Source organism: Peromyscus eremicus, chromosome 5, assembly GCF_949786415.1.
Source record: "Peromyscus eremicus chromosome 5, PerEre_H2_v1, whole genome shotgun sequence".
Taxonomy (NCBI): domain Eukaryota; kingdom Metazoa; phylum Chordata; class Mammalia; order Rodentia; family Cricetidae; genus Peromyscus; species Peromyscus eremicus.
In genome coordinates, this window is record NC_081420.1 from 119,457,301 (window position 1) to 119,484,799 (window position 27,499).

Sequence of the window (27,499 nt, forward strand, 5' to 3'; positions counted from 1 at the left end):
TGTTAGTGCCATTGGCTCAAGTTCAAGGCTAATAGACATATATTAAAGAGTTTTTGAACAGAAACATACACATAAAAATTACTGTGCTGATTTTTTATTTGCAAGTGTTTTATAATAAAGTTTATTTTAAGAATACATAAAAACAAAGTTATATGTTGGTAAATTGAGGAAAATATTGTGACTAGAGACTGACAGAACCCAAACTATATATCTCGCATGGGAGCAATGGATTGCTGTAATGTACTGTTTGGTCTTACTTTAGAAAGTGTGAGTTCTGCAGAAAGGAGTATCAGCTACTGTTAATAAAAATACCCATGAAACTAATAAACATGAGGGAAGATAATCTATCTAAGAAAGGTAAAGAAAATGCAACTATATTCATCTATCAAATTGAGAAGCATTAAGGTTATAATTATCTTCATTAACCTTTTGAGGAAAAAAAACACTCTCACTGTGCAGCGCAGGTTGATCTTGAACTTGTGACCTTCCTGATGTGGGCTCTCTTGAGTGATGGGATCACAGCATGTGCCCCAGGCCTGGATTAAACCAGGTGTGAGAATATAGGAAAGCGCCTAGGCTAATACAGGGAGGCAATTTAGCTGTGACTAATACAAGCTTACTTTCCAACTCAAGAGTTTCACTTCTGGGAATGCACTAAGATGACTTTACCATTGCATAAATATGTTTATGATAACTCTTAGTTATCATAACACTGTTTATAATCATTATAAATAAAAAAACCCTAAGTGTCTAGCAAATAAAAACAACAAGGAAAAAAGAAAAAGGTAGAAAAAAATGCTAAATGCTTGCAGGTACGGAACGTTTTTTTAATTGTGATGTATCCCATCAGAGGGATGTATGTGTGCATTAGCTATAATAACAAATGATTATGCTTGTTAACAAGAAAAGGTGCACATAAAAATATTGGTATATAGAAGCAGATTACAGAGGACAAGGTCCAGTATGATCTGGTCAACTCACTGGACACAGGTGGATGTGCAGACATATGATGACATACAAGCACACTGACGTTGTAAGAAGTGTGACTAAATGTAAATTATTATTATCCCAGAAGAAGAGAAAGAACTTCTCATGTTTTTTTTTTTTTCTTTTGAAATGCTGTGACTTGAACCCAGGGCCTCCTGGGGTACCAAGCAATTGCTTTCTCACTGACCTACATACTGTTTTTCACTGTTCTTTCTGTTTCTAATCTCTTCACTGTTTGGGAGTTTACAGTTAGAGACTTAGAAGCTCACATGTGATTATTGCCATACATGGAAAAGAGACCACCACATGGGGACTGTGACAACAGCCTCAGCCTAGCCAGTTGTTTACAATTGGTAACCTTGGTTACCCATGGATTTTTTTTTTTTCCCCCTAACAGGAAGCTACACACATAATACCCCAGAAAGAACTGTTTGATGAATGAATACTCGTTTTTAAAACTCACCCCCTTCGAGTTTGCTTTTTTATGACTAATATGCATATTCAATCCCTTACATGCACTTTTACAAGGGCCTCGGGAAGAGTCAGAACATACCACTCTGTGCTTGACGTTGAGCGGAGTGTGCTCAGAGGGTCTTGCGACATCAGAGAGTCCTCCTGCGTGCAGATGAAGAGGGGAGTCAAGATGAAACTTCTTGTACTCACAAGTTACACAACTACTCCACACTACACAAGCTACCTTTGTTTCCCATTTGCCCTTGACCACAGGACAGCTGGAGGAAAAACCGTGGCTGGCACTTCAACTTGTAGTAAACCTTCAGGAGCTTTGGGGGAGGGACAAGCATTTTCACGTCTGGAACACTCTTCTGTGATCACTCTTAGACTCAGAGGGAACTGAGGCTGTGGAGAAATCTCAAGGCTGCACTTTCCCTGAACCTCCTGAGATGTTCAGATGTATCTTATGGCTTCCACACTCTACTCTGACCCACTTTTCACCGTATATTTGAGCAGGTTTTCTGCAAGCTTATTGAGTTACACAGCATTGCCGTAATCCACATGTCTTGTTTTCGTCAGACTTTGCGGAGGAGAACAGTGAGAGCTCATCTTCAGGAATATGCTTGGCTAGTCGTTTTTCCTTGCAAGTTCACACTTGACAAAATAGTGCAGCTTGACCTCCGTTTTTTAATTAAGGATGTTTACCGTTACCCTAATTTATTAGCCTCCGTCCCCTCCCTGCTTCCTAGGTGTAGAACAAGAACCAAGTGGGAAGGTTTCATTGACGAGACTAAAACTGGGCCCTTAACTACTGTGCTAACATTGAGCACCACACACACTTGGTTTTAACAGCAGATTGTCAAGGCTGGTAAGGCCCTGCCGAGGCTGTATCGGAGGTGCTCCAGTTTGGAAGGATCCTTCCGAGTCATCTATCCTAATCATTTAGTCCACCTGTTGGTGTCTGTGGTTGGTTAACCGCCGGCGATGTTTGTGACTCAGTGATGTTTGTGACGACTCAGCAGGTGGGTCACCCATCTCCTACCTGATTTCCTGGGAACTTTAAGTTCCTTCAAATGAAGGCTCACCAGCACTAAATGATGATGGGAGATGATGACAAAGTGCTGTCTGTCATTTTGGAGTATTGTATAGTGTATGCACCCAGAGGAGGGCAATTTAAATGGAGCATCAACAATGGATTAACACTTAACCTGTCGTCCACCTGTGAGGCTCCAAGATGGCTGCCATTAGGGCATTAAAGTCTGTCTGGAGATTTTTTTCTGAAGACCAGGGCTGTCACGGGGTTTTTCAAAGTGTCTAAAAACCACTAGGCATCACTGTTTTAGACAGTTGTTAGCCATTGGGACAGATAGATTTCTAAGAATTTAGTAGTCTGTGTATGAGGTACACATTACTCTATGATTGGTAAAGTTGGGGGTATGATAGTATCGTGGTTATACATGAAAGCATTCTGACCTTTGGAGGACTCATGCGTGCAAACATATACTTTAATTTACCCCCAATAGTCCAACAAAGAACCACAGGCATGTATTAGCAAATAGACATTCAGGCTGGTGAGATGGTTCAGCGGGCCAAGGTGCTTTCTGATCAGCCTGAAGCCCGAGTTGGATCCCAAGACCCACATAGCAGGAGAGAATGAACTCCTGGAAGCTCTCCTCTGACCACGACATATGCACCATAGTGCATGCTCTTCCCAATAAATAAAACATAATGAAAAATAAAATATATTTTAGAAATTCTGATAAAGCAAAATGTAAACAGTTATAAAGTCCATGAAAGAATTCTGGAACCGGTTGTCATATTCTTTTAACTTGTATGTTGTGAGTAAAATATTCATTTATCTGCCTTAATTACAAGAGAGCTATTGCCATATTTAAAGGCAGATAACACTAGAAAAATTTAGGAAAGCCAGACATGAACATTCCCCAAACATGTTTGAACTGTAATTAAAGACAGATCCAAGAAATGCTTCGTCTTTTCCTTTCTTCACCATGTAGCTCCAGCCCTGTTGGGGGCAGACCCTGGTCTACCCACATAGCCTACCCAAGTCACTGATGTGTCCACAAGAGAGTGCCAGCTTCACGCTCACAGGCAAAGTCAACTTCAGCCACCCCAGCCCGTGTCGTGCTTCGACAGGAAAGTGCACACCGTCGCACATGGCGTCTTGTGACCTTCTTAACCACAGCCTTGGCTGCCAAGGTTCCCTGTGTCCAGGCTCTGTGAGGAATTGGAAACTGTAGCCTTACACTTGATTGTTTTCCGGCAAACACAGGGAGCCCTCCCCAGAACAGACTGTGAGGGCTCATATCAGAAGGGAGTGGTGACCTCTGACCTGCCCGACAGCGGTGCGGGGAAGATGGATGGAGGAACAGGAGGCCCACTCTAGGGGATGGACGTGAGTGAAGAGTGGCCGATGGGCAAGAACAGCACACTGAAGGTTGGTGGATGCGGTATTGTGTGCAATTGTGGAGAAGAAGAGCTAGGTCTTTTGTAGGACCGGTGGGCAGGTTTCCTCCTGTGTTGTCTCTGTGTAGAGTTGAGGGTTGTGAAAGCCTTCCTCTTGGCCCATTTCTAGATGTCAGAGCAGAAGGAGGCCTTAGGAGGAAACCTCTGTGTGAGGGGGACCCTTGTGCCGAAAGCCCCTCTCTTCAGGGAAACCCTAATTCATCTGCTACAACCTTCGGCTTGGTGCCCCAACCTTAGGAGAGGAAGCTTTGGAAATGGTCCAGTAACAGCACACAGGAACAGGTCTCCAAGGCTTAATACAAATGAAAGCAACAGAGCCTGGAACCTGTAGGACGCCCACCTTAGTAAAAAGTGAAAGGAAGTTCTTTTTGTTGTCCTGGGCCCCAGCTGCCATCTCAGAATCAGTAATCTACTTGCTCCCTCTCCTCACCCCAGATCACACTGACCATCACTTACTCAAACTATAAATGTGAATGTTTTGCATTTAGGGTTTGTCTGACAAATTAGTTAATTTTCTATTGCTGTAATAAAAATACTATATCCAAAAGCAACCAAAGAAAGAAAGTTTACTTTGGCATGAGGTTCCAGAGGGAGAGTCCATAATGGCCGGGAAAGAATGGCATGCAGGCAGGAAGTTGGCTGGTTACAGTTTTCACATACACAGGAAACTGAACAGCAAGTAGGTGATGTGGATGTCTTTCTGTATGCTGTGAATATGTGTTGCTCTGATTGGTTGATAAATAAAGCTGTTTGGCCTATGGCAAGGCAGCTTAGGTAGGCAGGAAATCCAGGAGAGAGACAGGAAGAAGAAAGGCAGAGGTGGAGGAGATGCCATCCCACTGTCCAGGGAGCAGCATGTAATGGTACACAGATAAAGTCACGGAACACGTGGTAACACATAGATTAATAGAAATGAGCTGAGTTTAGTTTTAAGAGCTAGCTAGCAAGAAGTTTGAGCCATAGGCCATGACCATATAGTTCGTAATTAATATAAGCCTCTGTATGTTTATTTGGGTCTGAGTGGATGCAGGAACAGGCGGGACACAGGAAAACTTCAGCTACACGTAGGAAGTGGAGTGAGTTTGTGAAGACTTTGATGTTTTGATTTTTTGAGAAAGAGTTTCTCTGTGTAGCCCTGGCTGTCCTGAAACTCACTCTGTAGAGCAGACTGGTCTTGAATTTAGAGATCTGTTGTGGAATATTACTTTAACTATGTAAAGATGTGTTACATTTGTTTATGCTGCATTTGTTTAACCATGTAAAGATGTGTTGTGTTGCCTACCTAAGGTACCTGATTGGTCTAATAAAAAGCTGAACGGCCAATAGCTAGTTAGTAGAGGGATAGGCAGGGCTGGTGGACAGAGAGAGGCGGTGGGTAGGAGAAGGAATCTAGACTTGGGGGGAAAGGGAGGAGAGAATGAGGGAGAAAGAAAGAGAAGCACCCGGGGCCTGCCTGCCAGACACAGAGTAGGACATACAGAATGGAAGAAAGGTAAAAAGCCCAGAGACAAAATGTAGATGAAGAGAAACAGATTGAATTAAAGTCAGTGGGACAAGCATAAGCTAAGGCTGAGCACTCATAACTAGTAAGTCTCTGTGTCATGATTTGGGGGCTGGCAGTCCGAGGAAGCCTGTTACAACCCACAAGGGCTCTTGCCTAATCCCTAGGCATCTGTCAATCCAACTCTCACGGGGGCATCTGTTTTCTTTCTGCATGAGATACTGAAGACTCAAACAAGACAAGTTGTTGTCTGCAGGAAGCTTATGTTTCAGACAGATAAAGACAGACAAACAAACAATACAGAGAAAGCAGAATCCAGATAACTGTGTTCCTGAAAGAACAGTGTGTGAAGGTCCTGGGGCAAAAACTGGCCTGGGGTTGCACATATTTAAGTGAAGACAATGTAGCTAGAAGAGAATGAACAAAACGAAGAGGAAGTATGAGTTGGCACAGGAGTCATATCCACAATCGGCCCTGCAGGCTTTGGTAAGGAAACAGGACTTCACCCAAGTCTGACAGGAAACAGAACAGCAATATCATCTCCTTTATATATTAGTATGCCCCTGTGTAGAAAACGGACTAGATTGGTGAGACATGACTTACAAGACACTCTTGTTAGTTCTTACTGCTTTCTGGGGTTGTTTCCAGTAAGGAGAATGTGTCATAGAAGAATTAAAATGGGATTCAGGGCTGGAGAGATGGCTCAGAGGTTAAGAGCACTGCTTTTTCTTCCAGAGGTCCTGAGTTCAATTCCCAGCAACCACATGGTGGCTCACAACCATCCGTAATGAGATCTGGTGCCCTCTTCTGGCCTGCAGAGATACGTGCAGACAGAACACTGTATACATAATAAATAAATCTTTAAAAATAAATAAATAAATAATAAAATGGGATTCAAGGAGAAGAAGAGGAAGGATGCTATGAATGGGCATGCACATTTTTGAAATCACATGGCACATCACACATCTCTCCCCTTCAAACATGAGTCTTTCTTTTTAAGTTTTAAATTCTCTGTATATTGTGTTTGGTCTGCATAGACGTGTAACACTTGCAAACCTGGTGCCTAGGGTGACTAGAATTGGGCTTTGGATCCCCTGGGACTGGAGTTGCAAACAGTTGTGAGCCACCATGCAGGTTCTGGGACACAGCTCCAGGTTTTCGAGAAGGTCAGCTATCCTCTCAAATGCTGAGCCTTCTCTCCCATCTATTATTTGATGTGTGTCGATATTCTCCTAGACATTCTCATCCCTGTTAAAGACTGCATACTATAAGGGTAGTTCCAGGTAGCTGCTTCAGAGACTTGTTCTGTGATGGGGAACTATCTCAAGGACATCTTGTCTACATCATAACCTCTGGATTTTGGTGTGTTCATACATATAAAATCCTCCTGGTGCAAATTATACCTCCTGAAAGAGTAAGAGTGAGCGAGACGAGTCTACTTTGGATATATGTCCTACCACAGAGTTGTCTGGGACAGAGAGCTGGACAGAAGCTGTTTGATGAGACATAACACAGAATACTCCATATAGCAAAGACTAAGCAGAAAGTTGATTGGTCGTTTCTATACTGGGTTTCAGAAACTTGGTTTTTACTGGCTACTGCTCTGTTCATTGCATCTGAAAGCTGATAAGTATGTGACGCCATATGCTCTGTCCAGGGTGTAATGGTGCAGGTCTGTAATCCCAGGACTCATGAGGTAGAACAGGAGGATTTTAGTTACAGAGTTTGAGGTCAACTTGGCCTATATAAGACCTTGAAAAGGAGCTGGGACATTGTATATCGGTCAGTTATTGCTGCTCATGCTGTCTCCTCTCGGACCTCCACCCACCCACCTGTGGACCTGTGAAGCAGCCTTCAGACCACAGGTTATCACTGTTTTAACTGGCGTTCTAAAGGGCACAAACAGCCCCGTGAATGGAATGAGACTGTTCTGGGCTACTAGGTTGGAGGCAGTGCCAGCCTGCCTTCGTATAAACCAGTGGTTCTCAACCTTCCTAATGCTTCGTTCCTCATGTGGTGGTGACCCCCACAACCATAAAATTATTTTCGTTGCTACTTCATAACTGTAATTTTGCTACTGTTATGACTCAATGTAAATATCTGATATACAGGATATCTGATATCTGACCTCTGTGAAATGGGGGTCGTGCCCCACAGACTGCTTAACCTCACCTGTGTGAGTTTGGACCTGTTTTTAAGTAATGTCCTTCGATGGTTTTGCTCTCCAAAGCAAAGGGAATAAAGTGTTGCCTGATTAACACGGTGTAAATGGCTATGTTTCCTATCATCGTGCATCAGCAAGCCATGGAGGAATGCTGACACTCCATCTCAGGTTCTTGTAAAGTCAAGTTTTATTAGGAGAACAGCAGAGCAGCAGAACCACCCAATGAAAACATTGGAAATCTTTATCTCTATCAGTTGGCAAATACCCACCAGGCTGCCGAGGGACTCTCCACCACCCAGCTCACCCCATTAATGCATTACAACCTTAAATAGCTCACCAAGTGGACCGAGTGCCAGAATATGTTATGGTGTGCTTCAAATATCACTTGTGATTATATTAATCAGTATTATTAATGCCCCAGAGACTCAGCTCTGAGAGATGGCCATTGTGCTGGACAATATCTCTGTCTCCTCCTCAAAGTCAGACTTGGTGACAGGATGGGCAGCTGTCCCCTTCTCCAGGTGCAGCTGTTGGTAGGATGTAGCTGACCCCCAGAGAATCCATGTCTGAGCTCGCTGATCTCACACTGTATGTGAGGAAGGAGAGCTATTCTCAGGCTGGAGGGAAAGGACTGTGTGCTTTCCTTACCCCTCACTCCTCACCTGAAGGTAGAAGTCTGTACCCCTAAAATGCCACGTGGGCAGCTAGACCACAGAGCAACATTTTGGCCTTTTTGTGAAGAAAGGTGTTCTTTGGTTGTGTAAAGAAAGAAACTGGAGCTGGGGATTTAATGTCTTGTTATAGCATCTGGTATTAACTTCAAATGGCTAAAACAGAGTGGGGGAGACTAGGGAACAGTGCTGAGCAGCAGATGATCCCCAGCCTTGGTGTCTCATCTGAGACTGGCACACCCAGTATTAACACTTTATCAACGAGGGCCAGGCTCTGCTGGAAGGCACATTCTAGGACTAACATGGAAGAGGGGGAGATACCTTAAAGTGACTGTCACTTTTACAAGCACTGTATCTTAAGTGGAACATGGTTACTTCCTTGTGAGAGGGATCTTACCTTTTAGGCAAGTGGAAGCCATAAGGGCCACAATCAAGAACCTGGGGGTAGAAAAGGAAAATGCAAGAAGACGGTAGAATGGGTTTTTTCTGACATTATTTTCTGGCAAAGCTTGACATAAAAGTATGGATTCCAACCACAGATGAGAACACCTTTGTGGGGGTCCAGATGCCCAGAGGGAATTTCCACCACATCATGAAGAGAAAGACAACAGCAGAGGCATTGAAAGGTCAGAAAGCACCATTTCACTTGCCCTGTGTCACAGCCAAGGCAGCAGAGCTCAGAGCCAAGGGAGATCTCAGCCTGGTACTTCCTCATGGAGAAGCAGAGGGCAGTGAGTGAGCTGTGGCTCCTCCTCCCATCCAGATTCCACCCGAGGCCTACTTCCTCCTGACTCCACTCAGAGTCCTGGGGTGGTCAGAATGCTTGCTGAGGGAGATCAGGGCCAAGGAGCAGAGGCAAGAACTCAAACCAGCCAGAGCCTAGAGCTCAGCAAAGAATCATGGATCCCAGTTCCCACTTCAGGAGGATCCGTCATCTGCAAGTCACCTCACATGTACTTCAGTATTCCTCATCTTATGCTCACCATCCCTCACAGCCAGCAGCTGTCTGCTCCACAGATGCAAAATGCACAGAGGGAAGAGATGCCGGGTTCTACATACATGCTCGTTGTGCACATACAAGCACACATGCACACACCAAACACATGCGTACACATATGCACTCACACACCCACACATATGGCTACACCAAACACAAATTCACACATGCACACACCACACACATAGCACACATGCACATGAACATATACACATACATACCACACACACATAAACATGCACACATACCCAGTGCACACACACACACCTAACAAACATACACCCAAAACATACTCTCTCTCTCTCTCTCTCTCTCTCTCTCTCTCTCTCTCACTCTCGCTCTCTCTCTCTCTCTCTCTCTCACACACACACACACACACACACGCACAAGCACACGCACACACACATCACACACACACAGCTCTGTGGAAACCATTGATTAGCATTGTCACGGTAATCATGTCATGGTACAAACACTAATCAAAGCATCCTGTTGACTAACCTAGGACACACAGCTTCATTCGCCAGTCTACTCAGTTAAGTAGGGGAGAAGGGTCTGAAAGGGTTGTGCTTGGGGGAACAGATCAGGAACTAACCTTTGCCATCTGCCGCCTCTTGGGAACCAGCCTGGCCGGGTAGATTGCTGTAGGCAGAGCTGCCCAGCAACGGTGTCCTAAAGAAAGCCCGTGGGAGAAACAAGTTACGCATGGGTCGGCTCAGCAATCACACAGAGCCTACAGATTTAAATTTCATTTGCTTTCTTAAGGTTCTGCTACGTTTCTTCTCTTCCCATTCCCCCACCCTCACCCCATATTCCCATTAAATCAACCAGAGCTGAAATTTTGCACAGTCTTCAGGGATTTGTTTGTGCTCTGATTTGTCATAAAAGGGTAACATTTTCATCTCTGCATGCAAAGCTCAAACATTAAGTTCATAATTACTTCAGCAGGATTTATGAGTGTTTCTCCAGGGAGTTGCTTTCAAAATAAGATAAGTGCCATGCATGGAATAAGAAAGATTACAGTAATTACATTGGTTTCCAAATAAAATTTAATGGCAGTGGGGTAATGTGGGGACTCACAGATGTTATGTGTATCCTTTGAAACGCATCTGTATCTCAGTTTCCCTGAACTCAGAAATGGCATTCCTTACCAGTAAGCTATGGCTTATTGGGAGAGATGGGGCGTTGTGCCTGGAGTGAACAAACTGATCGCCAGCCTGCACATGTTGTGGTAACTAACTGAAGGTCCTTTGGTTAGGGAAAGAGGGTCTCCAAACCAAGGCATCTGGAACTGTGAGGGGAGGAAGGGGTGTAGTGGAGCTGAAATCAACCCAGAGAGTCCTGAATGCTCCTCCTGTCCATGTATTCAGACTGCAGACAGGGACTGGAAGCTCACCCTGCATCTTTCTCCTACCCCATGACAGCAAAGGAATCATCACAGGCCATTAATTCTTAAGTGCAGTTTCTGAATGAAGCACCCACTGGTTACCTCTCAGTAGGTGTGGGGTAGACGGTTCTGACATAGACAGACAGGGAGCTAGTGTGCTGACCTCTGTAGGAATCACTCCTTTGTTTTTCTTTTTATATTATACTACCCTTTATATATATATATATATATATATATTTAGATCTCCAAATATTGTGGTTTGGTTAGTTTTTAAAACATTATATTGGGGGTGGGGTGTTGGAGATGGCTTAGCAGTTGAGAGCACTGGCTGTTTTTCCAGGGGACTTGGGTTCAACTCTTAGCACCCACATGGCAGCTCGAAGCCATCTGTAACTCCTGTCCCAGTGGTTCAGTGCCCTTTTCTGGCCTCTGCATCCACTAGACACACAAGTAATATACAGATATATGTATAGACAAAACATCCATACACATACAAATTTTAAATTCTGTCCTTGGAATTATAGGATATGTATATTTTTTATCCTGCAGATCTATAATGAAAAGAACCAAACTCGGCAAGGAAAAATACAAAAATGTACAGTTTGAGGAGAAAAAGAGCACCAGGAAGTGTAATAGAGCTAAGTTCTGTGCTCAAGGAGATAAACATATTAAAGAAAAACCTGATGCTAAATGGAATAAAGGGAGTGACCTTAGGACAAGATCCCACTCAGCTAACCTCCCCACTTGTGAAAAGGAGTTAAAGAACAGCTTAAGCAGTGGAGGAAACCATCAAAACCAAAAAGCTGATGCAGATGAATTGAATGGAAGGGCCATGTTCCAGCCTCAGCAAACAGAAGAACTTGGCAGCTTTGGCCTCCTGGTTCTGGTTTTAAAGTCAAGGATTCAAGAAAGGGGTTGTAGAATCTTCCTCTGAAGCTAAGGGATGCTGATGAGGCCAGGTATGTGTCTGGAGTGTCCCTGCATGGAGGCCCAGAGAGGCCTTCGTGTAAAGCTATTAAGGTGAAGCCCGGATTGCCTTGGAGATCCCAAGATGTTGGAGATGCCAGAGATGTGGGATACCTGCTGAGGGAGCTGCTAACAGGGAGGGGAACCAGCCCAAGAGAAAAAAGTATGTTGCAGTTAACAAAGCTGAAATAAGTTGGAGATCTGAAGAGTGCTTTGACATTAGACTTCGAGATAGAATTTGGAGTTTGCTCAGCTCGTTTTCAGTCTTGCTTTGATCCAGTATTTCCTCATTATGCTCCTTCCCATCCCTTTTGAATGGTAATGTATATTCTGTGCCATTGTATGTTGGAAGTATGTGACCTACTTTTGATTTTTGTTTTACAGGGCCTAGAGTTAAGAGATTGCCTTGAGTCCCAGAAGAGACTTTGGACTTTTTGTAGTATTTTTTGTTTTGTTTTGTTTTTTTCGAGACAGGGTAGCCCTGGTTGTCCTGAAACTAGCTCTGTAGCCCAGGCTGGCCTTGAACTCACAAAGATCTACCTGCCTCTGCCTCTCAAGTGCTGGGATTAAAGGCGTGGGCCACCACTGCCCAGCTGATGGACTTTAGACTTTTAAATAGTGTTGAAACTGTTAGAGACTATGGGGACCTTTAAAGTTAGACTAAATGCATTTTTACATTAGGATACAGCTACCAGCCTCTGGGGGACAGGGAGTGGAATGTGGTGGTTTGAATAGAAATGGACCTGATAGGCTCATGGATTTGATAGCTTCTTCACCCAAGAGTGGCACTCACAGGAGATGTGGCCTTGTTGGAGGAAGTGTGTCACGCACAAGCCAGGCCCAGTGGGTCTCTCTTCTTCCTGCTGCCTGCAGATCTAAATGTAGAATTCCCAGCTTCCCCAGCATCACGCCTGCTTTAACTTTGCCATGCTCCCCACCATGCTGATAATGGACTAAACCTCTGAAACTGCAAGCAAGCCCCAGTTAAATGCTTTCTGCTGTGGGATGTATGGCAAATGTGTTGCTAATTAATCAATAAAACACTGATTGGCCGTTGGCTAGGCAGGAAGTATAGGCAGGGCAAGGAGGAGAATAAAGCTGGGAAGTGGAAGGCTGAGTCAGAGAGACACTGCCAGCCACCACGATGAGGAACAGCTTGTGAAGATGCCGGTAAGCCACGAGCCATGTGGCAAGGCATAGATTAATGGAAATGGATTAATTTAAGCTATAAGAACAGTTAGCAAGAAGCCTGCCACGGCCATACAGTTTGAAAGCAACATAAGTCTCTGTGTTTACTTGGTCGGGTATGAGAGGCTGTGGGACTGGCAGGTGAAAGAGATTTGTCCTGACTGTGGGCCAGGCAGGAAAATTCCAGCTACAGCTTTCCTTATAAGAGTTGCCGTGGTCATGGTGTCTCTTCATGGCAACAGAACACTGACTAAGACAGAGGGGGCAGGATTCAGGCGCTCTCAGATTTGGGCACTTGAGAGGCAACTATGGAATTTCTTTTATATTTGTCTTGTGTTCAGTTTTTGTTGTTGTTTGGGTTTTTTGTTTGTTTTCTTTTTCTTTTCTTTCTTTCTTTCTTTTTTTTTTTTTTTTTTCCTATTCTGAACAATGCTGCTGGGAATAGGTTTATATGTGTCTTGGTGTAAGAGTGAAAATGCATTTGAGATGGTGGTTACTTGGAAGTGGAGCTGCTGGGTTGCTGAATACCACCGATGCTAGATAAGACCAAGCTGCTTCTTCAGGGATCCACAGCAGTGTGCTTCCCTACCAGCCATTTGTGGGAGATCCCCACATGCCACATCCTTACTAACACTTAGAAAAGATGTTTTTAAGTTATAACAGTCCTAGGTTTGTAGAGAAAGTGAATTATGATAAGGTGTCCAATTTATCTAACTTTTTCCTTGGGGTCAGTGCTTTTTGCATCTGTTTAAGAATTTTTTTCTAGGGCTCAGCAGGTAAAGGTGGTTGCTGCTAAGTCTGGCAACCTGAGTTAGGGAAAGAAAGAACTGACTCCACAAAGTTGTCTTCTGACCTCCACACACATGCCCCTCCTCCTGTGCCATCATGCACACACCTACACAACAGCAAAAATAAAGATCTCTCTCTAAAAAGAAAAAGAAATCTTTGCCAATCCCCCAGACCATCAAGATAGCCTCCATGTTGACACCAAATATTTCACTGTTACCAAGTCTTACTGTAGGCCACAAAAATATGAAATAGAGATTCAGCTGTATATGATAAAGCTATACCTAGAAGGATCAAGGAATCCTTCTGGAGAAGTCAAATATCAAGGAATATTTGATGTTATTTGGCTTTTAGTATATCAGCTGTTTCCTACTATCAATTTCTTGTGCACCCATAACTCCTAGGCAAACAGTATAAGCTTCTCAGACCTTCTGCTGATCTGAACAAGGTAACACCCTTACAGAGACGCCTATCTCCTAGGAGACAGGGGTTGTGTAGATGCATAGCTTTATTTCTTATGCAAATGAAGCTCAGGTCCTCTTTTCTCTCTCAGCCCAAATGGCATTCCAGAGCAATTGACTCAGAACAAAAGGGTTTTTTGCATACCAGGTGCAAATTAGCTTTGAGACAGGTTTCTTAGCTCCCAGCAAAGTTACCCCACCCTGCCAGTATATATGGTGGCATAGGAAATTAGAGACAGTTTTATTTTAATGACCTATAGAATAATTTACCTAACCACCTGTAAGATTGTAGTTTGAGCACATTTATGATAGACTCACCTAACCACTTGTAAGAATATATTTTGAGCACATAAATTCTCTTTCTGACTTATTCCAGGCCTTAACTGACCCCACCTCCTCTGTTCACTCCCCTTTTGTGTTGCAAATGAAGCTGGCCATCACTGCTCTTGTGGGGACCTCTGAAGTTTTGCATTGTGCTGTGAGAGTTACTGCTTGCAAGGCCATTGCATTGTGAGAGTTACTGCTTTCAAGGTCATTGTACTGTGAGAGTTACTGCTTGCAAGGTCATAGGCCGGTTCCAGGAGTGGAATGGGAAGGCCAAGATGGAGAGAAATGAAGATGAGGCAAAAGGAGCTTAGTTAGAACTGGGATAGGACAGGAGGAAAGGGGACAGAGAGGAGCTAAGTATGAGTACAGAACTGAAGCTGTGTAAACAGTATTTAATCTCAGAGGAATAAACTAAACGGATGAAAGAACCCGGTGTACTTAGATTATTTTCCCTCATATTATCCCACACCAACCATAGCATCTTCCCCAGGACTCTGGGAGAAATATTCTCAAGACAGGCCCCTGGGAAAATTTTGGTAAGGTCTTGAACTCACTGAGCGGGGAGCACAGCCTTTCTGTGACGTCACTTCTATAAATCAGCACCTGTTCCAAGCGTAGGTTTGTTTCTGCTCTTTAATCTGTACTCCTTTGTTAAGGTTAAGGTTTACTTTTACTTTAAATTATGTGTATGTATGTCTGAGTGTGGGTGTGTATGTGTGCATGCTGTGCCTGTGGAGGACATGAGACAGTGGGAGGTTCCGTGGAGGCAGAGTTTCAGGAAGATCCTCAGTTAGGAGGTGTTAGGAACTGAATTCAGGTCCTCTGCAAGAGCAGTACATGCTCTTAACTGCTGAGCCGTCTCTCCAGCCCCTGTTTTCCTCCATTCTGTTGAACTGTTGCTCTATCTTTGTGTCATACTACTATCCCGGTTTATTTACTGGGCTTCATTGTATCCCCTCTAAGTTACAGTGATATTTACTCTATCTGTAGAGTAAACTCTCTGTAGCTAGAGTTTTCCTGCCTGGCCCATAGTCAGGACAAATCTCTGTCATCTGCCAGTCCCACAGCAGCTCAGACCCAACCAAGTAAACACAGAGACTTATATTGCTTACAAAATGTATGGCTATGCCAGGCTTCTTGCTAACTGTTCTTAATCTTAAATTAATCCATTTCTATAAATCTATACCTTGCCACGTGGCTCGTGGCTTACCGGCATCTTCACATGCTGCTTGTCATGGCGGTGGCTGGCAGTCTCTCCCTCCGCCTTCCTGTTCTCTCAATTCTCATCTCTGTTAGTCCTGCCTATACTTCCTGTCTGGCTACTGGCCAATCAGTGTTTTATTTATTGACCAATCAGCAACACATTTGACACACAGATCATCCCACAGCAACTCTCATATTTGATTCTTTCCTAAGAATATCTTGGCTGGATCACAACACTTTTTGTTTTCATGTTAAGCTTTAGAATTGCCTTGTCAAAATTCTAAACAAAAGAAGCTATCAGAATTGCACTGGGTCTATAAATTAGGAGGGAATGACACTGCTTTGCAATATTCAGTCTCCCAATCCATGAACATGGTTTATCTATCCACATACTTAGATGTTGTCTGTTTTCCCTCAGTAACTTATAGTTTTCTGAACAGGAGTGGACAGGAGTCGAAGGGAGGGGAGGGATGGGAGTGGGAATGGAGGTGGGATGACCTACCTATTGTGGGCAGCACAGTTCCCTGGCTGGGATCCTGAACTACATAAACAGTGAAGGGAGCTGAGCACCAGCATGCATTTATTCCTCTCTATACCAATTGTGAATGCAGCGTGACCAGTTGCCACCTGACTCCCCCATCATAACTGCGAACCAGAGTAAGCAAACCCTCTGTCTCTTGAGGTGCCTTAGTCAGAGCATTCGATCACAGCACTCAGAAAGCAGCTGAGGAGGCAGTGCTCTCTAGCGCATTCACAATTCACCCAATCCCCTCATTCCTCAGCAGAGCAGCACACTTGTTAGAACAGACACCAAAGTCCATAGCTGAAGTGAGCAGCCCATGGGTTTGGCCAACTGTACAATATTCACATCCTTCATAATAGTATCCTATGTAATATTTTCATATAATATTATGATATGAAATCAATATAATTATATCATATCATATGTAATATTTTCACTGTCCTAAAATAGCCTCTGTGCTATTTATCCTTCCCCCTTTATTTATCAACTCTTTATCCTTCCCCCTTTATTTATCAACTCTTTATCCTTCCCCCTTTATTTATCAATTCTTTATCCTTCCCCCTTTATTTATCAACTCTTTATCCTTCCCCCTTTCAACAAACCCATGGAGTTCCCTGATACAGTCACTGTCCTCATAGATTTTTTTGTCTTTCCAAATGTCATTTAGTTGGCTATACAGAGTATATAGCTGTTTCAGATTGTTTTCAGTTAGTAATATGTATAAATTCTTCATGTCTTCTCATGCCTTGACAAGTCATTGCTTTTCACCACTGAATATCATTGTTGTATGTGTGTGCCACAGTTTAACCACTGACCTGTGAGAAGACACTTTCGTTCCTACCAAGTTTTGGTGGTTATGAATAAAGCTACCATAAAGAATTTATATGGATTTCTGTATGGACATAATTTTTCAATTCCTCTGGATTAATACCAAAGAATACAATTGCTAAATGCCATAATAACAATATAGTTTGGTTTTCCAAGAAATTGCCAAATCGTCCTCCAGGTGGCTGTTTTGTGTTTTCGTGAATGAAAGTTCCAGCTGTTCCATGCTTTCAACAACATTATTGGATTTTGATCATTCCTTTTTTAAAAAAGTTTTATTTATGTGTACGTGTGATTGTATGAGCATGTGTGAGTATGAGTGCTTATGTCTGTTTATGTACACTAAGGCTAGAAGAAAGCATCATGCTTCCTTTTTCTATCACTCTCCACTTATTCCTTTGAAATAGGCTCTCTCCCTGAACCTAAGGCTTGTACTTTCTCAGCTAGGCTAGAAGCCAGCAAGCCTCAAAGATCTCCTATCTCCACCTGCCTCAGATGCGTACACATATACATACACATAAGCCTCAGAGATCTATCTCCACCTGCCTCAGATGCATACATATATACATAAACACAGTTACATGGATGCTGGGATTGGAACTCTGGTTCTCGTGGTTGTACACCAAGTCCTATAACTCAAACCATTTCTTCAGCCCAGATTTTGGTCATTCCGACAGGTGAGTAGTGGAATTTAATTGTTGTTTTAATTGTATTTCCTTGATAGCATAGAAGTGAAGCATGTGTGCATCTTCTTTGATGAGATATCTGTTAGTCTTGGGCCCATTTTAAAATCAAATAGTTTATTCTTGTCATTACAAGAGCTCTTTCTGAATCTTGGGTATATCAATCAGAATACTTACCAGTAGGGTATATCAATCAGAATACTTACCAGTAAAGGTCTTTTCAAGTATTTTCTCCCTATCTGTCACTTGTTTTCTCATTCTCTTGGCATTGCATTTTTCAGAAATCTAAAACTTTTAATGAACAAGAACCAGCATGGCACAATAACCTTTAGTTGTGCGGCAGTGGCACACACATCTTGAGAGTAACCAACAGCTCTCTAATTGGACTGAAAACACGGTGAACAAGAGGGAAATCATGCCTGATACTAGAAACCCAGCCAACTGCCCAGGGCTAGTGAAGTCGTGGATCTTGGAGGAGAACCTGCAACCACCACTTTACTAAACCAGCACCATCCCTAACTGCATTCTAAATATTTGTCCTAGTCCTCACAGATAAGTGTAGTCTTTGCCTAACATCAAGGAGACTTCTCTTTGCAAAAAAAAAAACAGAGAACATTACAGAAAACTACAACCAATCAAGTGCAGAGTTGTGGTGCCCCGTCTCAATGGATACATCTGCAATACAACTCCCACACCTAAAGACAAGAGGGGGCAGAAAGATTGTGAGAGCCAGAGGAACAGGGAGTTTGCTGAGAGGTTGCATCTCCTAGGAATGTCAGAAGCCACACCCATAAGTTTCGCCAATGTGATGCCTGAAAGTGAGCTGAACAAGGACAACAATAACGTGCTAATCTGAACCAGAGGGAGGTCAGGGGACAGGGAGAAGCCCAGGAGGCCTCAGTCCTACATAAAGAGCTACAGGAACTAAGGATGCTGAGAGTGGGAGAAACTAACTTCCCCAAGAAAGAGTACACCAGTTTGCTAGCCACTACCAAATGGTCAGCCCAGAAAACACAAACATGTGTGTACACACACATATGTACAGACTGAGCAGGTTGCATGTAGGTATTTAAGGAGAGAGAGAGAGAGAGAGAGAGACAGACAGACAGACAGAGAGAGAGAGACAGAGACAGAGAGACAGAGGGAGAGAGAGAGATGTGTGTGTGTATAAAACAACAACTAACGAGAAAAGAAGTCATGAACTTGAAAGAGCTCAAGGAGGGGTATATGGGAGGATTCAGAGAGCAGAAATGGAAGGAGGAAATGATGACACTATATTATAATCTAAAATATTTTAAAGAAAGAAATAATTTAAAAATTTTTAATGAAGTCCAATTTACCAAATCTTTGATTTTGTGCCCTCTAAATCACAAAGCCATCTAGGCTTTAATCTCCTGGAACTTTTATAGTTTTGCATTTTGCACAAGCATTATCCATTTTGAGTTAATTTTTATCTGTGTCCAGATCCCCCTACCCCACACACATAGGAGTCCATTTGATCTAACATGCTTTGAAAGGATAACTTTGCTTCTTTGCCGAATATTAACAAACGATATTTTATGTGCACTTATTTCTGGGCTCTATTCTGTCCCAAGCGTCTGTCTGTCTGTTTGTTCACCAGCGCCGTGTACTGTACTCACAGACAAGCATTGTTAGTCCTCCAACCTTTCCTCTACAATCTGCTGGTTGTTCTTCCTGTTTGTCTCTCCAGTTAAACACTGGACCCAGTTTTTGGTACTCACAAAATTACTTGCTGGGACTTTAATTGGGTTGGCATTGAACTCACACATTGTGATGGTTAGTTTTGTCAATGTGATATCATCTAGAATCTTCTGGAATAGCATCTTAATGAGGGGCTGTCTGGATCAGCATGGCCCATGGGCCTGGCTTGGGGAATTGTCTTCAGCATGATAGCTGTGCCCACTGTAGGTGTCCCACTCCCTAGGCTTGGGGATCCTGGACTGAGCACTAGCAGGCAAGCATGCCTGTGTTCTCTCTCTGCTCTCAACCGTGGATGGAACTAGCTGCTTCCAGTCCTTGCTGCCCTGACTTCCCATAGTGATGAACTTGAACGTGGACCCAGGAGCCGCGGGAACCGTGTCTCTTCCACGTTGCTCTTGTCAGGGTGTTTCATCACAGGAACAGGAAACAAACCAGGACACACACTGAGTTGGGAAGAACATTTTGATGCTATTTAGTCTTCTTAACCATGAACAGGGAATATCTGTATTTGTTTGTTATACTATGATTTCTTGTATCAAAATTTTAGTTTTCTTTATGTGGGTCTTGTACATATTATGAAGTTTTTACTCACAAATATCATTTTAGGGGACTACTAACATAAGTGGTATTAAGCTTTTAAATTCAAGTATCAGTCTCCCTGTTCAGGTGCAGAAAAACAATTACAGTAGCAACTGCTGCTTAAGAGGCTATTTGCATTAGCCTATGGCTGCCGTTCATCTGCATGGGAAATCTGTCCTTCCCACTGTAATTCAGTTGTTTATTTATTCCAGTATGGACTCATGGATGTTTATTTGGTACACTGGGTTATGATGCAGTAATATCTGTTTATTTTCCCTCAACACCTTTCAGTTTTAACCATCTGGAAATTTCATTTGCCCCCCACCATTGCTGTTTCACCTCTTGGCATTTTAACATTTTCTGGCACTCCATGCTCCCCGCTCATTTTATCTACCACCTGGTTGAGTCTGTGTTTCTCCAAGTAAATCTGATTCCTTTGTATTGGAGAAAACTTAGCGGAAACCAATATCAGGGCCCTTGATATCTCTGCTCTTGCAAAACATTGCTTCAAAGTCCTTTTGTGTAAAGGTCTCCACTGACATGGACTGAGCAGAGAATGAGGAAATATGCAGTAACCCGTATATAGACACATATATATATAACTATTTCCACACATTGTTATCTCTAAGTAAGTTATCATCTACACTAAGCAAGTATCTAATTTTGATCATTATGACAGGGGTCATTTCTAGACCCTACTCCTTATCATTTACTTCCTGTTCCAATAAAAACCTTGGCTTCCACCACCTATCACACACTTGCTGAAATGTTCAATTCTAGCTTCTGCATATAATGGTTTCAGAAATATTGCTCAAATCTAGTGGGAAACAACTTTGCCAGTCATAAAACCTGCTTATGCACAGCTCCTTAATCTTAACCCCCTCCAACTGACCTCAGCCTTTAATCACATGTCAGTGAGCTCATCTCACAGATCCGTAATAGATCTGTATTTTTCAGTTTCTTTATCCTATTTTTAGCTTCTCAAACCCCTGAATGTTTTCTGAATCTGCATAAAGTTCACTCTTTATGCTATGAAGTGCTGTATGTTTTGATAAACATTTAATGTCTTGTGTTCACCAGTATGGCATCACACAGAAGAACTCCACAGACCTGAAACATCAACATGCTTCATCTGTTTAACGCTTGCCCATCCTCTGGAAACAGTGATCTGTATAGTGTGTACATTTGCTTTTTGGGAGTTGCGTGTTTGCAATATACAATGTGTAACTTCCTACATCTTTACTTAGAAATATGGATCTAAGACTCATCCACAGATTTTCACAGCCTGGTACCTCATATCAGCTGATAAGACAGTTCCTCACACACATGCCCACAATCTGACCCTGCTATTTCCTCCATTGAGACTTTCCTGCCAGATGACAGAAAACTGTGGCAAGTTGACAGTTAAGGCTAACTAAGAACAAATGGTGTGGTTCAGGATATTATTGCAAACACAGGATAAATGATGCGAATGCAAAGTATTGTGTTCTAGTGCAGAATTTCCCTGGCTTATCACATTTTAAATGACCATTTCCATTTTTATCCAGATGCCCTCGCTGCACCATAAACAGTCCCTGTGCCCATGCTGTGCACCTGCATTTGTACAGTCTTTACATGGAAGACCTTTTAGTATCATAAAAAATGTCTCCCTACTGTAGCACGAATCTTAGAAAGTCTTATTAATAAAAACAAACCTAGAGCCAGGTATTGGGGTGAATGCTGGAAGATCAGAGAAAAAGAACAAGCCACAGCCACCTCACCTTGCCAATTTCTCAGCTGGTCCTGTTTCATCAGACAGGAAGCCTTTGTGTCCTCACCCAAATGGATCTCAGCTGAACTGTTCATTGCTCAAAAGCCTAAAAGCTTAACCAGCTCTAGTTCCTGGTTTTCAAGCCTTATATACCTTTCTGCTTTCTGCCATCAGTTCCTGGGATTAAAGGTGTGAGTCACCATGCCTGGCTATTTCCAGTGTGGCCTTGAACTCAGAGATCCCAGTGGATCTCTGCCTCTGGAATGCTACGATTAAAGGTGTGTGTGCCACCATTTTCTGGCCTCTGTATCTAGTGGCTGTTCTGTTCTCTGACTCTAGATAAGTTTATTAGGGTGCACAATATTTTGAGGAACACAGTATCACCACAAAAAAACTTTTGTAAAAAACCAGTTGGATTTCTTTCTTCTATGGAATATTTTATTACAACTTTCTGCTGTCTTTTTTTGTCTAAAATTTAAAAAAGCTTATAACTAATACAAGAAGAACTGTATCCAAAAAGTATATACAATATATATAGTCAAGAATTACATTAACGATGTCTAGTCCATTAACAATTGACAGATTCAGATGAAAAATTCCATTAATATATAACAATGTCTAGTCCATTAACATTTGACAAATTCAGAAAAAAATTGTCATTACTTATCCTATTTAAAACAAGTAGTTCCTTTTTAAAAGTAGATTCAAAAATTGACCTTTTTATCTTATCATATCATATTCTCTTTTTTCTTTTCATAATAGATTCAATAATCTACCTTTTGTCATTTTTATATCTTCCTCTTTTTCTTTTTAGAGTAAATTCAATGATCTATCCATTTATTCTATTATTCCTTTATCTTTTTTCTCAGAATAGATTCAGTGATCTACCTCATATCTATATTCTCTTCTTTCTTTCTTTTTTTTTAAACAAAAACTCTGAATCTAATCTCCTTGTTCAGCGTTTTCCCTGACCATTAGCAATTAACAACTTATAACCAACCATCATAAACAATGACAATATCTGTAACTCATTAAACAACCAAAAACCTCCCATCCCACATCTTGGGAATGTGGGCATCGTTTTCTTAAAATGACTTCCTGCTTTCTGGGGGGTGAAGGCATCTTTAGGGAATCTTGAAAAGAAATTTTTTGGGTTAACTGTCAAGTCCTGTATCATTTTTCCAGTTGCTGCATAATGAGAAAGTGCAGGGTTTGTTTTCAGTCCTTGTTCAAGTAGTCTGTCAGGATGGATCATCTCAGCTAGCCATCTCAAAATTGTCCTGAGTAGTTTGTAATTCAAAGTCGATCTTTCCGTGGTGTTAATCAGCTTAATGGCTTTATCATAGTCCATGCAGAATCATCGTTGTAGAGTCCCATCATCCTTTTGAAGGTTTCAAAGTTGCTATTAGTCATGGTCATGGTTCCCTGCAGACTTTTTGTGTGTGTGTGTGTGTGTGTGTGTGTGTGTGTGTGTGTGTGTGTGTGTGCCTCCTCTGTGGTTTGGAGTAATCACAGTCTGATAAATGTCTGTCTCTTGGAACCATGAATGTTCTTCCCTAGAACAGAAAATCTTCACAGCAATTTCTCCCCACCATTTGTATTGCCAAACTTTTCCAAACTGACCTTTACTGATGCTTTCTTGTAACATGATGGTCCTGGCAATTCTTCTCTGAACAAGAAGCAGTAAACCTTTTGTCCCAGGTAGCAGCATCACCGCAGTCACCAACACGATGAGAAGGAGCCAGCAACTAGGAGCAGCAGTCTCTGACACCATGGTCCCACCACTGTTTCTGGCTCAGCCCGGCCAAAGCTTCTCCTGAGCAAGCCTCCTAGGCTGGCCTCAAACTCGGGATCCTCCTGCCTCTGCCTCCTTAAGTAAATCCTACCGGCGTGCACCACCACAACTGGCCAAGTGTAGCTCAGGCCTGAGCTGGGGCCCACAAGGCCACAGGCAAGCAGCTTTTTCATGAATTCGTACCATGAATGTTGGGCGCCAGATGTAGTACGAATCTTAGAAAGTCTTATTAATAAAAACAAACCTGGAGCCAGGTATTGGGGTGAATGCTGGAAGATCAGAGAAGCAAAATAAGCCACAGCTACCTCACCTTGCTAATTCCTCAGCCTCTGAGTCCTCATTCAAATAGATCTCAGCTGAACTGTTGCTCAAAAGCCTAAAAGCTTAACTAGCCTCTAGTTCCTGGTTTTCAAGCCTTATTTACCTTTCTGCTATCTGCTATCACTTCCTGGGATTAAAGGCTCTTGTTACCATGCCTGGCTGTTTCCAGTGTGGCCTTGAACTTACAGAGATCCAGGCGGATCTCTGCCTCTGGAACGCTAGGATTAAAGGTGTGAGTGCCACCATTTTCTGGCCTCTATATCTAGTGGCTGTTCTGTTGTCTGACCCCAGATAAGTTTATTAGGGTGCATAATATTTTGGGGAACACAATATCACCACACACTACAGTTTCACAAAATTTTTAATTAAACAGCTTTTGCTTGGAACTTTAGAAGACATTTCTCCTCTGGACTAAAATTAGTAAAGAGAAAGATTAAAAACAAAACCAATATAGCATGCCGTCAGTACTTTGCAATCAAGCTCAACTTGCCCCTCGCTCTCATTTTTGCATTTTAGCCTCTAACAGGACAGTAGTTGTGCAATGGATATATTGAAGTATCTGAGATTCCAAAAACACCCAGATAAATGTCATAAGCATGTGCCCTTTTGTGGTTTTCAATGTTCTGGGCTTCCTGACTGGGATGAATCACACAATGAGAAACAAATTCAAAGTTATGTGCATTTTCGCCACATTTTAAGGTCTATTAAACATATTAAACAATAACAAGTTTGTTGCATGGGTCTATTTGGATCCATGTGTTTTTAGAGCAGATCTCAGTAACATTTAAAGATCCCGTCCCTGTCCAAGGGACTCCCCAGCAGCCTCAGACTTAGCAGAGGAACCGCCAAAGCTGCCTGAGACGGCGGCAGGCTTGAGAGCTGTTATAAAGAGTGCTGGGGAAAGCGGGATAACGCACGTGATTTTCATGAGTTGGACGGCTCTGGAAGGCGAGGTAACTAATATATTTGTTTAAGATTTTATTGAAAGAGAGACAGAGAAAGAGAGAGAAGCCACATGCAAGGCCAGAAGGCATCATCTCTCCTAAAGCTGGAGTTACAGGTACTTCTAAGTTACCCAACATGCATATTCTGGGAACTGAACTCTGGTTCTCTGCAAGAGCAGCCAGTGCTCCTAAGAGCTAAACCATCTCTCCAGCCCCATAACTGCCATTTAGTAGAGCCATACATGGGTTATTTAAATACTACATCAGGAATTGGAGCCAATAATCCAAGGTATTTTCAAAGAAGTTTCCAGAATTTGGATATTTGCTAAATAACACCAAAAGGAACAGATTTCATAGTTAGCCCTGGAGTTTTCCGGAGTCCAGACTTCTGCTCATGTGCACTGAGCTACCTAAAGGCTTCTGGCATGCAGCGTTTTCAGGCGTCTTTGCCCAGGGGCACATGCTTTCCTCGGAATGGCGTGTTTTTCCTGTTCCCACCGTGGGGAAGCTTGCCTTAGCCCTCACTGTGCCGAGCCCTCTTCTTCAGGACCTGCGGATGAGACCTCCTTTCCCTGAGTCGAGTGCTCGTATCTGTCGTTGCGGAATTGAATTGGAATTAATTTTTGACAGTGGGTCTACCACAGGGCCTGGGTTCCCAATAAGCCCTTGGAAAACCTTTGGGTCTCAGCCCTTGCGGCACCCATAAGCCCTGGTGTACATCCTTGGTGGGTTTGCTCGCCTTTCTGCAAGAGGAAGGACTACAGGAAACAAAAGAAATTCTCAGAAGCCACATTTCAGGCCTAAGGATGTCAGTCCAGTTGTTAGGTCTAGGGTTTGACGCCCAGTACCACACATGTAATCTGGGTGTGCTGGCTCATGCCTGTGTTTCCTGTACTAAAGAGGTGGAGGATCCTGAGTTTACGGTTGCTCTGGGCAACAGAGTGAGTTTGAGGGAGTCTGGGATACAAGAGACCCGGTCTAAAGGAGGGGGAGGGGCAGCAAGATGGCTCCAAGGATCACAAGCCCAATAACCAGAGTTTGATTCAGACACTCACCAGATCGAAGGAGAGAACTGACCCTGGGAGTTGTCCTCTGACCTTCCCACGTGACCACACACATATACACACACAATAAATGTAATAATAGACAAGTTCGCAAAATAAAAACATCTACGTTAGTCAAACTCTCATATTCATATCTTCCAGTAATAAGCCGTTATATACCATTTTGGATTGGAGCCATCCTGGTTAGTGCCATGAACACAGGAAGCAGACGGTTAACATCTTTGAAGTCTCCCCAGCTCACCAACACCCCTTTCTAATGGCACCTGTCTCTTGATAGCGACATATCCTGGCTCCCATTACAAAGGGACCTTACCGTTTGTACTCAAACTGCTGCTGGCCCGGTCTTTGGGCCAGTCGGTTGCAGGTGGCTTCATCCAGTTGCTTTTGCCGGTAACTGCCTGAGTAGGTTGTCACCGAAGAAGCGGTCCACTGCGTCTCCTCCTGCCACAGTTCTCGGGCCTTGCGTCTGATCAGCTCGAACTCTTTAGAAGTGAGAGGGCTGAAGGGGAGCAGGATTTCTGGAGCCAGGTAGAAGAAGTGGGACATGGCTAGGAGAGGGCTGCTACGAGTTGCAGCTTTTCAAGCCCTGGGCATAGTGAAGCGCTCATCTCCTTCTAGTAGTAAGAAGCTATCGACTGGGCGCCCAAGCTTCTGAAATCTGACAGCTCACAGAGAGAAGCTTAACAGTCTTAGGTACAGTTACCAGGCAACAGGTCACAAAATTCCACACATGCTACCTCCATTCCAAACACATGGATTTTCACTCATTTGTAAGTTATCCAACTTGTAGCTGTTGAGCTAAGAAAAAATACTGCTTCATAATTATGGCAAGAAAGCACTAGGCAAAATTACTTGCCTATTGATACTATCACAAATAATGTAAATCTGAAAGATGATGGCTTAGGAGATAGGAGCTGAAGATGAAAGAACAGTCCCCAAGGACCTAACCTCATAGAGTTGGGAAATAACATTAGCTGTTTGTGATGTCAGCAATAGGAGACTCAACAGTGTCTGTGTGTCACAGAGCAGTCGTATGCCTGCTGCTCGGGTGACAGGACAGTCATTCTGGACTGTTAAAATAACAAGGAGCCCCGCATACAACCTCAGGTTCTGATACAGTCAGCCTGGAGGGTTACCGTTAAAAAGCCAAGTCCTGAGCATTGTAAAGAATTGCCAGGGTTGAGAATCATGGCAAACTCTGGGGCTGAGAAATCACAGAATTCAGCCCTTGACTCAGGAATCCTTCCTGCATAATTGTTTTCTACACGGTTAGTGTTTGCCTGGCCAAACTTCTCCAGCTCCACCAACAATTCTTCGGCAAATCAAAATGAAACCAAATTTTTGTTTGCCCTTTATTTTGTCCACTCCTGGAGCAGCACTGCCTAGTTCTTCCTAACCCTGATTCTGCCTCAGGTGACTGCAGCAGTGCTGAGAAGCAATGTTCCAGAAGAAAAGCTGCCTTCCCTGACTTCAGAAACTGAGTCCCAGGCAAACCCAGGAATCAGCATTTAAAAAATGTATTTTTAATTTTTATTTGTGTGTATACACATGTATGTAAGCCACATGTGTGCAGTTGCCTGTGGAGGCCGGAAGAGGGCATTGGAGGCCCTGGAGCTGGAGGTATAAGCAATAGCGACCGTCTGACAAGGGTGTGGGGAATAGAACTCAGGTCCTCTCCAAGAGCAAGCTGTTTGTACTCATCTCTAGAGCCTGTGCAT

The 27,499-nt window shown here is 43.0% G+C and overlaps 1 protein-coding gene across 2 annotated transcripts in view; it reads right to left on the reverse strand.

Moving 5' to 3' along the window:
* C5H4orf51 (chromosome 5 C4orf51 homolog) overlaps positions 1-26,458 on the reverse strand; it is a 32,820-nt gene extending 6,362 nt beyond the window's left edge. For both annotated transcript variants that reach the window (XM_059264294.1, XM_059264295.1), the window contains exons 1-3: positions 26,095-26,458; positions 9,853-9,929; positions 1,541-1,602 (exon numbers count right to left, since the gene is read on the reverse strand). In XM_059264294.1, the coding sequence (XP_059120277.1) occupies positions 1,541-1,602; positions 9,853-9,929; positions 26,095-26,327 (372 nt within the window). In that variant the 5' untranslated portion in view covers positions 26,328-26,458. The remainder of the gene's footprint in view (positions 1-1,540; positions 1,603-9,852; positions 9,930-26,094) is intronic.
* Between the last annotated feature and the right edge of the window lie 1,041 nt (positions 26,459-27,499).